Source organism: Castor canadensis, chromosome 15, assembly GCF_047511655.1.
Source record: "Castor canadensis chromosome 15, mCasCan1.hap1v2, whole genome shotgun sequence".
Classification (NCBI taxonomy): Eukaryota; Metazoa; Chordata; class Mammalia; order Rodentia; family Castoridae; genus Castor; species Castor canadensis.
Genome location: NC_133400.1, coordinates 45,617,824 through 45,629,149, shown reverse-complemented (window position 1 = coordinate 45,629,149; position 11,326 = coordinate 45,617,824). Strand labels below are relative to the sequence as shown.

The 11,326-nt window shown below is 40.6% G+C and overlaps 1 protein-coding gene across 1 annotated transcript; it reads right to left on the bottom strand.

Moving 5' to 3' along the window:
* Positions 1-1,970: 1,970 nt before the first annotated feature.
* On the bottom strand, positions 1,971-2,937 carry LOC109696425 (olfactory receptor 2T3-like). The gene is given in 2 exon segments (XM_020179485.2): positions 1,971-2,123; positions 2,125-2,937. Coding segments are annotated over 2 exon segments (966 nt in total).
* Between the last annotated feature and the right edge of the window lie 8,389 nt (positions 2,938-11,326).

The window sequence follows — 11,326 nt, the reverse complement described above, 5'->3', positions numbered from 1 at the left end:
ATACAGTATGATCCAGTTATACATGTTTATGCATATATACCTATATGGGGTGTGTGTGTGTGTGTGTGCGTGTGTGTGTAGCTGGATTCTTAACTATGCATAAGAAGATAGCAACTTTGCAAATTGGAGTACTGGAGCAGGTACTATGGGCAGACTGTGCCTATTACTGTACAAACTCATGAAGAGAATTTGATAGGGAGTTTTCTCCATCCTAAATGTATTGTGAGAAAACTTCAATAGCTTAGGCAAGCTCAGAAATGTCACATAGCTGCTTATAAATTTAAGTGAAAGTTCCTGGAACTCCAGAATGGCTCATTTAAACTCAATGCTTTTCAATTATTCTAATTTATCACAACAGGCACCCAGTATACTGGTAACTTCAAATGAAATTGCAGTTTTTCTTTACACATTGTTCTGCAGAGGGCAAACAGATAAATGAAACACTCATTGAAAACAAAGAATACAAAATCCAAACCAAATCCAATCCAATCTACAGATAGATAATTCAAGACTTCTCTAGTAACATCAACAATGTAATAATAATGTTAGCATAGCAAAACCCAAGAGAGGGTTTCCCAACATAAAGTTTTCTAAAACTAAAATTCTACCCAGTCTACTCAAGCTGCTTTTACTTCACAGAGGATATTTTTGCCCAAGTTGGTGGGATCTGTTTCCAAAATCAGACAAATTTGTTTCATGCACTTCAGGAATAATTTTCAGTGAAAAATGAGTACTGGGTTGACATGACATGTAAAGATAGGATTAATCTGATCTATTGAGGATGCAGAACACCTGGGGTCCATTCATTGAGTATAATGAATAACATAAATAAAGTGAAACCAGCATTCTGTGCCACGTGGTAATAACTAACCACTTTGAGACTCCTATCCCTTTTTGCACATTAATCAGAGCAAATGTATGTCTCTCCTAATTTCTCACATTCCAGAAACACTGGACCCATGAGTTATCTTGTTTATGAAAATAATAGTAATCTGATGCTGGTAGATTTGTAGACATTTCTTTGCACCATGATATATAGTAGTCCAAAATAATTTTTATTGATTTTCCCAGTATCAGAAGATAAAAAGCTAAGGAGTTTAACTCTTCATTGTCTTTAAAGACCACTATGATGTTTAGTCTAAATATACTATGCCATCATCTAGAATAATCTAAATCCTAAAGACAGTAATATGGAACCTCTTTTATTTGCATCCTGCAAAATAAGATGAACCTATTAACCTCTGGAACTGTAATATTGATTGATATTTTTCCAGGTAGTTTTGGTGGCCAAATAGTATTTGAAATACTATTTGGGTGTTTATACTATAAAGTCTTTTTTTTTTTTTTGTAGCAGGCATTGAACCCCGGGGCTTGTCCTTGCTAGGCAAGTCCTCTACCACTTGAGCCACACTGCCAAACTTTTGTTTGTATTTTCTTTTTGACAAAGGGTCTTGCTAAGTTTACCAGGTCTAGCCTTGAATTCCAGTCCTCCACCTATACCTCCCAAGTAGCAAGTAGCTGGGACTTCAGGCATGTGTCCCAGCATGGAACAAAACACACTTAACATATAAAAATTGTGCTGCTTTATTCTTGTTGAGACAAAAGAACCCTGTGGAGGTCACATGTGAACTCTGGCTTATAGGAAATTGCAAATTGAGGGAACATTAGATATTCCCAGGGTTCTGCTAGGATCTGAAATCTTCACAGACAGTTCCTTTTAGGGTAAAGAGTACACCTATGTCTCACAGAAAAGCAGTCAGAGATGCCAGGATGGAAAGAAGATTACACAAAGGTATTTTGCAAGATTTGCTTTAGGCCAGACACTGTAGCACAGTTAAAAGGACTTTGAGGTAAAAATTCCACATGCATAAGAAATAGGGAAAATGTGAATAGTGTGTTGTTGAGGGTCCCTGAACCCCCACGGCAAATGAAGAGGGGAAGGAGGAATGACAGAAGGGAAAGATAAAGTGTTATTCCCAGACTTTCCCACTAGCAACTTTCCTTGGACTCATCCTTGATTGAATGGCACTGCTGAGAGTCCTTCTGACATCTTTGTTGTGGAGGCTGTAAATGAGGGGGTTCAGCACAGGGGTGATGATGGTGTAGAAGGCAGATGCCATCATTGTCTTGCTGTGCTGTGTGGTAAGAACTGGGGAGCATGTAGGTGTGGACTGCAGCACCAAAGAAGAGCAGTACTACCATCATGTGGGAGGAGCAGGTGGCAAATGCCTTCCTGCGGCCCTCGGGTGAGTTCATCTTGTGGATGAGGTGCAGTATGAGGGTGTATGAACTGGAGATGACCATGATGGGGACAAGGAGCATGAGGACACGGCACAGGTACATGAGCATCTTGTACAGGGAAATGTTAGAGCAAGAGAGCTTCAGCAGGGCAGGAGCCTCACAGAAGAAGCTCAGGATTTTCCTGGACTGACAAAAGGGGAAACTCATGGTAATGGGGGTGAGCAACAAACCATCAACTGTGCCCAGGACCCAGCATCCAGTCACCAGGAGCTGTCAGACCCTTTGGTTCATCAGCAGTGGGTAATGGAGTGGTCTGCAAATTGCAGCATATCTGTCACAGGCCATGGAGGATAGGAGAAAAAATTCAGCTCCAGCCAGGGTCAGGTAGAAGAACATTTGGATCCCACAGGCACAGGGGGAAATTGTATGGTCTCCAGTGACCTGGTCCACAAGCACCTTGGGCACTGCCACAGATATGTACATGAGATCCATGAGAGATAGCTGGCTGATGAAGAAGTACATGGGGTTGTTAAGCTGGGGGTCCAAATGGATGAGGAGAGTAAGAAGGGAATTCCCAGCTAGGGCCATCAAGACAACAATGAAGGTAACAGTGTAGAGGAAGTTAGCATATTTGTTGTCATCAAAGATTCCCACAAGGATAAAATTGGTGGTTGAAGTTTGATTCCCTGAGTACATGTCTAGCATACAGTTGTCACCTAAAGAAAAACAGAGTCATGATATTATGTGTATTACTTTCTGAGATTTCTTTGGTAAGACATGGGTTCTGAACATTTTTCTAAACATTCAGTTAAACAGACAGGATATCAATCAGAGTTTGAAATGTGAGAGAAGTTAACTTGCACGATGGTCACAAGTCTAAAGTGCATGAAAAAGACCTTAGGAGGTGACCACTCACGAGCTGTATGAAAAGAGAAATAATTTACATTCCTTAAGTCTGATTTACTTCTTCAAAAATAAAGACTCAAAAAAATGACTATTCATGATATTGTTAAGTCCATAGTGAGAAATACACACTAAGTCTGTGGCACATTTAGACCAGAGGTGTTCATGAACTTTCTGGTCCCAGCAGCTCACCCAGGACTCAGTGATAGAGGTGACAGTGTATTCAAATATCAGTATTTAATGTCAATGGAACTAGAATCATAACTGATATTCTCTGAAAATATGAGCCTTCTTAATGCCTCTTATCATCAAATATCTCCATTTTAACCCCTCCCCTCACTAAAACTTTTCAGCTTTTCTGCCATTTTTCGTGTGACTGAGTTCCGTAATGATGCTATCAGGAGCACTGGAGCAGAAGGAGAGGCCAACTTGTGTGTGGGGAGTAGCACAGGGTGCAGACCTGGCAAGGCAGGAGAACTGCAGTGTGCTGCTGGTCCGACTACCATCCAAAATGAAGTATAAGCTGTTGAATTTTTAGCTATCTTGTGGAGAAACAGTTTTATGAGGAAGTGAAAGTAAAAGTGGAGGATCTTTTAAATATCAAGAATATGTTTACTTGAGAAATGAATTAAATATTTATTTTTCTTTGCTGATGAAATTTGATCTCCTAAAATAGTGCCCCAAATGCACAAGAATACATGCACAGTGATTGAATGAATGACTAGCTCAGCTGTTGTATTAAAACTCTTATGAAGCATAGCCATGCAATACAACCTCTGTTTCCCACTTGTTCTGAGCCTCAGTTTGCTCAGAAAACTGTCAATAAAATCCTCTCTTAAAAAATCCATAGCTTTGCTCAGAAGCTGCTTTGCCTGAATGTGTCAATTTTGGTTTTTTTTTTCAGTTTAATACTCTGAATCACACATGATACAATTGTCCTTAAATCCTTTAAGCTAAGGGGAGAGTTAAGTTCTAAACTATGAAAGGCCAAGAGCTGCAATGCCTTCTGAATTCTGGTCATTGCACCCCAAGTGAGAGAAATGTGCAGAGGAGAACATACATGTTAAATGAGCCCTATGGAAACACAAATTAAAATATAATATTCTGTACTGGGGTGGGGGAAGCCAAGACATTAGGATATATAAAGTCAGAATTACACAAACAAGAAGAATTGCAATTTTTCCCTTTACTTTTCATCTGTGTAAAGCACTGAAGAGAAAAGTCACCACACTCTATTTGAACAGAGATACACAAAGCAAGTAGAGTGGCCATCTTTGCTTCACCTTTTCTACCTCACCAGTAAATAGAGCCCAGCCACACCAGCCAAGCAAACCTTCTTCTGTTATTCTAACACGGTGGCAATTAGATTTAGATGCAGGAGGCAGAGTGGTAAAGTTGCATCATCGGTTTCTTCACGTTAGGGAATTAAGGTGCGTTTCTGTTATTTAACCCTTTATAGTGTTGAACAAGCATAAAACTGATGCACAGATGACACTCACAGGAATTTCAGGTGCTCAGGGTTCTTGAACCTGCTCTGAGAATGAAAGCACAGACAGACTTTAACAGCAGAGGTTGGAAAGATTTTATTTGTAAAGAATTTATTTGTAGAGAGGAGAAGAGAAAGACTGCATATCGCAGAATGCAGGGGGACCCGGAAACTGGTGATCCTGTGGGTCAGGGTGGGTAGTAGGTTTTATAGCCTTTTTGCATTGCCTGATGGTGGAGATGCCTTTCAGATGAAAATGGGCATTTCCTAGGGAGGAGAAGTGTCTTCTTGACCTCTTGCAGTCTGTCCTTCAGTCCTTCATTCCCCCCTCTCAATGGTCGCCCTAACTGCTTTTAGGGATAGGGATGATGGAAGTCTATTCAGTAACTGCTTCCTGCTGACAGGGGGCAATAAAGGGACCCGCAGCATCAGGGCTGACCACAAGAGGGGTTGTCAAGGGGATTGTGATAGTAGGCTGTTTTCATTTCCATCAGAGGCATTTGTAGTTTGATGGATTCTAAGCGAGAAGAAACAAACTTGACAAGTAAGTTTAAAATGCAAGACCCAAGCACATGCAAGAGAATAATGGCAACTATTGGCCCCAGAAAGGGTAGGAATCAAGACCTGGAGGGGAGCCACGATTTTATTTGGTCCCACAACTGTGTAGAAACCTGAGTTTCAATTGATTGCTCCCAGAGCTACTTAGCCTGTTGGAGAATGTAATTTGCACATTCCTCTGCAATGCCTGAAGTGTTTGCGTATGTGCAACAGGCGGTATTGCCTATGGCACATACCCCTCCTTATTTAGCTAAAAGAAAATCGAGGGCCAGGTGGTGGTCCATGACCATACAGGCACAGGACAACAAAGACCTTTGCATGTCCTTATTGGCAAGGCCTACCTGGTTTTATGTGTCCTCTACTACTTTGGTTAGGTTTTTGTAGTTACATGATTGGCAGTCACCCCATAGATAATTCCAGCAAGGACTTCAACTAATGCTGTTGTCCCTAAAACTATTAAAGTAACCTCCCTTATTTCTATGGGAAGCTGTTCCTATTCATTAGCATTCCCCTTTCCTTCCAGATGGCTGCACGAGCATGCAGGATCAGGAAGGCATACTTAGAATCTGTATAGATGTTTACTCTCTGCTCTTTTGCCAGTTTTAGGGCTTCTGTTAGGGCCACTAATTCTGCCAATTGAGCACTTGTATTAGGAGGAAGAGGACCTGAATTGAGGATGCCAAATTCTGTCACAACTGCAAACCCTGCATGTCTGACACCATTCTTGACAAAGGAACTGCCATCAGTGTATAATTCTAGATCTGAGTTTTTTAAGGGCTGATTGGTTAAGTCAGGTTGGGCAGCATAATTTTCCATAAGTACCTCCTCACGAGAGTGTTCAGGATTTTCCTCTGCCACTAGTAGAAGGGATGCAGGATTTATTTCTGTCCCTCCCAGAAGCTGGGCTTGGTATTTAAGTAGATAGCTATCAGATAGTCAAAGTTCTCCTTTTGAGTTTAAAATTCGCCCTTGGTCGTGTGGGGTATAAACTGTTAGTGAGCGGTTTAGGATAAGTTTCTGAGCTTCAGGCACCAGAAGGCTTACTGCAGCCATTGCTCTAAGGCATCCTGGCCATCCCTTGGCTACCTGATGTAACTCTTTGCTTAAGTAAGCCTACTGACTGGGAGGTGATGCCCCAGAGCTGAGTCACCTGCCCAAGGCCAGTCCGCCCTTTTCATAGACATATAATTGAAACTTGTCTTGAACTGGGAGACCCAGGGTGGGAGCTGTCATAAGAGCCTTTTTTAACCTGTGGAGTGCATTTTCTGACTTGTCATCCCATTCAGTAGAGGGCTGGATATCCTTCTGTGCTTCCTTAAGGATTTGATATAAGGGCCTTATAGGTCTGCATATCCCAGAATTCAAATTCTACAGTATCTTGTGACCCCCCCCCAAAAGGCCCTCAATTGAATTAGAGTTTTAGGTAGAGAAAACATCAGGATTGGACGGATTCTATCTTCTCCTAGAGACCTCATTTCTTTCTTCAGGACAAGACCTAAATATGTAACACAAGACTGACACCATTGGGCTTTTTCTTTAGTGATTTTATAACCTCTGCTAAGAAGTTTTGTAAGGATTCAGTGGCTTGTGAAATAATAGGCTTACTTGGAGCACAGAGCAGGAGGTCATCTACATATTGTAGCAGAGTAGCTTGTGGATATTGCCATTCTGCCAAGCCTTGGGTTAGAGCTAACCCAGAGGTAGGGACCGTCTCTGAATCCCTGGGGGAGGACAGTCCAAGTGACCTGTCCAGACTTTCTTGTGGGATCCTCAAAGGCAAAGATAGGTTGACTTTTAGGGTGTAAGGGAATGCAAAAGAAGGAATCATTTAAATCCAGGACAAAGTAGTGAGCAGTACCCAGAGGTATTTGGGCTAAAAGTATATAGGGATTTGGAACTACAGGGTGGAGAGGCACTACTGCTTTGTTGATCAGGCAGAGATCCTGGACTAGCCTCCATTTGTTAGGTCCCTTCCTAACACTGAGAATAGGAGTATTATATGGGCTGAAGCATTCTATTAGCGGTCCCTGTCTCTTTAAGTCTTTGATTATGAGAATTAGCCCCTCCTTAACTTCTGGCTTTAAAGGATATTGTTTTTGATGGGGAAACCAGGAGGAGTCCTTGAGATGAATTAGGACTGGGACAGCTGTTCGTGCCCATCCCATGGTGTGTCCATCTGTCCACACTGTGGGGTTTACTTGTTCCTCTATTAGGGACAAACAAAATTACTCTCCTGGGGGTAAAAAGAGCTGTACCCCCAATTTAAATAGAAGGTCTCACCCTAGCAAAGGAGTAGGAGTTTCTGGGACAGAAATGGAGATCTCCCTAGGAGCAGGCTAAAGGCTGAATGAAACAGTGCTCTAGGGCCTGGCCTGATATGCCTCTAATAGTAATTTTCTTGGGGGACCTGGGTCTGGGAGAAAAAGGAATAGCTGAGATGCTGGCTCCAGTATCAATAAGGAGGCTGACCTTGTTCTTTTCAATCGTGAGGAAAACCCGGGGTTCCCCTGTTTTATGGTGGTCACAGGAGCCTGAATGGGAGGCCCTGGAACCCACATTATGTAGGAGGCTCTGACCTCAGTTCCCCTGGGAACCGGGGACAGTGTGCCTTCCAATGTTTTTCCCGACAAATGGGGCAGTGTCCTGGAAGTAGCTTTCTCTGGGGGAATGCCCTGATAAAGTGCCTTTCCTGCCCACATTGAAAGCATGTCCTTGGGTTTGGACTTTGCCCTGGGGAAGCCTCTCTGAGCCCTGTGATCAGAGCCTCCTGCCACCTATTCACCTATCCTTTCTCTTTTCCTTTTCCAGATCCTTCTTTTTTCTTTCTTTCTTCCTTTTATTTTAGTTTTTTTTTTATTTCTTTTATTCATATGCATATACAATGTTTGGGGCATTTCCCTCCCTTCCCCCAACTCCCTCTCTTCCCTCCCTTTCCCCCTGCCCCTCCATTTTACCCCCTACTCCCTCACTACCAGGCAGAAACTATTTTTCCCTTATCTCTGATTTTATTGAAGAGACAGTATAAGCAATAATAGGAAGGACCAAGGGTTTTAGCTAGTTGAGATAAGGATAGATATACAGGGAGTTTACTCTCATTGCTTTCCTGTAGAGATGTGTTACATTCTAAATTAATTCTTCCCAAACTAACCTTTTCTCTAGTTCTTGGTCCCCTTCTCCTATTGGCCTCTGTCACTTTAAAGTTTCTGCATTGGTTTCTTTGCACTGGGACATCTGATGCTACCTTGTATTTTTTTGATACACAAGGGAGCATACCTCCCTTGTGTGCTCTCACCTCATAATGTGATCAAAGCCCAATGCCCTTGTTGTGTTTGCCATTGATCTATACTCCACATATGAAGGAAAACATATGATTTTTGGTTTTCTGGGCCTGGCTAACCTCGCTCAGGATGGTGTTCCCCTGTTCCATCCATTTACCTGCAAATGAGAAGATTTCATTATTCTTCATGTCTGAGTATATTCCATTGTGTATAAATACCACATTTTCTTAAGCCACTCATCAATAGTGGGGCATCTTGGCTGTTTCAATAACTTGGCTATTGTGAATAATGCTGCAATAAATATGGGTATGCAAGTGCCTTTGGGTAACCTGTGTTGCTTTCTTTGGGCATATCCCCAAGAGTGGTATTGCTGGATCATATGGCAGATCTATGTTTAGATTTTTAAGAAGCCTCCAAATTTTTTCCAGAGTGGTTGTACTAGTTTGCATTCCCACCATCATTGCTGAAGGGTTCCTTTTTCCCCACATCCTCACCAACACCTGTTGGTGGTGGTATTTCTAATGGGGCTATTCTAACAGGCATGAGGTGGAATTTTAGTGTGGTTTTGACTTGCATCTCCTTAATGGCTAGGGATGGTGAGCATTTTTTCATGTGTTTTTTGGCCATTTGAATTTCTTCTTTTGAGAAAGTTCTGTTTAGTTCAGTTGCCCATTTCTTAATTGGTTCATTGACTTTAGGACAGTTTAGTTATTAAGCTTCCTGTATATTCTAGTTATCAGTCCCTTGTCAGATTTATAGCTGGCAAATATTTTCTCCCACTCTGTGGGTGGTCTCTTCAGTTTAGAGACCATTTCTTTTGTTGTGCAGAAGCTTTTTAGTTTTATGAAGTACCATTTCTCTATGCTATCTCTTAGTTGCTGAGCTACTGAGTATCCACTGAGAAAGTCCTTGCCTATACCCATTAGTTACACAGTATTTTCTACTCTTTCCTGTACCAACTTTATAGTTTGGGGTCTGACATTAAGGTCCTTGATCCAGTTTGAGTTAATACTGTTATAGGGTGGTAAACATGGATCTAGTTTCAGTTCTTTGCAGAAACTGCTAACTAGTTTTCCCAGCAGTTTTTGTTGAAGAGGCTGTCTTTTCTCCATCATATATTTTTAGTTCCTTTGTCAAAGATAAGTTGGTTATAGTTGTGTGGCTTCATATTTGGGTCATTTATTCTGTTCCACTGGTCTTCATGTCTGTTTTTGTGCCAGTACCATGTTGTTTTTATTGCTATTGCTTTGTAATATAAAGTCGGATATTGTGATACCTACAGTTTGTTCTTTTTGTTGAGTATTGCCTTGGCTATCCATGGTCTCTTCTGTTTCCAAATGAATTTTAGGGTAAATTTTTCAATCTCTTTGATCAATATCATTGGGATTTTCATGGCAATTGCATTAAACATGTAGATTGCTTTTGGGAGTATAGTTATTTTTACTATGTTAATTCTACCAATCCATGAGCATGGGTGATCTCTCCACTTTCCATAGTCTTCCTCAATCTCTTTTTTCAGGAGTTTATAGTTTTCCTTGTAGAGGACATTCACATCCTTTGTTAAGTTTACTCTTAGGTATTTAAATTTTCTTGAGGCTAATGGAAATGGAATTGTTTTCATGCATTCTTTCCAAGTTTGTTCATTATTAGTGTATAAAAATGCTAATGAATTTTCTATGTTGATTTTATATTCTGCTACCTTGCTATAGCATCTAAGTGCTACTGAGTAGAGTTTTTTGGGTTTTTACATCATAGGATCATATCATCTGCAAATAGGGATATTTTGACAGTTTCTTTACCTATTTGTATTCCTTTTATTCCTTTCTCTTGCCTAATTGCTCTGGCTAGGAATTCCAGTACTATGTTGAATAGGAGTGGGTATAGTGGCCATCCTTTTGTCATTCCTGATTTTAGAGGGAATGGTTTCAGTTTTTCACTATTAAGTAATTATTCTATTAGTATTATGTCTATATTACACATATGAAAGAAAACATGCTAAGTTCATGTAAGATGATGTTCTCCAGTTCCATCCATTTACCTGCAAATGACAAAATTTCATTCTTTTATGTGGCTGTTTAAAATCCCATTTTTTATAAATACCACATTTTCTTATTCCATTCACCTATAGTGGGGCATCTTGGCTGTTTCACTGGCTTAGCTATTGTGTAGAATGCCACAATAAAATGGGTATGCAGTTGCCTTTATTGTAATTCAAATTTTATTTCTTTGTTGTATCCCTAATTGTTGATTCATATCCCAGTTCTATTTCCAGTTGTTTTTTCAATTCTTTTGCTGGGTGGAGGTACATTGTGGCATTTACAAAAGGTCTTAAAAGATATCAAATACCACCAGTGTATGAGGGTTCCTTTTTTCCCCACATCCTTACCAACATTTGTTGTCATTTGTATTCCTGATGGTAGCCATTCTAGTAGGAGTGATGTGGAATAGCAACATGGTTTTGATTTCCATTTCCTTTATGGCCAGGGATATTGATAATTTCATCATATGTTTTAAGCCATTTAGACTTCTTCCTTTGAAAACGCTCCATTCAGTTCATTTGCCTATTTCTTCATTGGGTTATTGAATTTGGGGGGTATATTCTGGTTATTAATTCCTTGTCAGATTTATAGCTGTCAAAGATTTTTCCCATTCTGTGGGCAGTCTCTTCAATTTATTCACCATTTCTTTTGTTGTGCAGAAGCTTTTTAATTTCATGTAGTCACATTTGGCAATCCTTTCTACTAGTTACTGAGCCATTTGAGTTCCATTTAGAAAGTAATTGCCTGTGCCTATTAATTCCATTATATTCCCTACTCTTTCCTGTACTAGCTTCAAAATTTCAGGTCTTCTATTAAGGGCC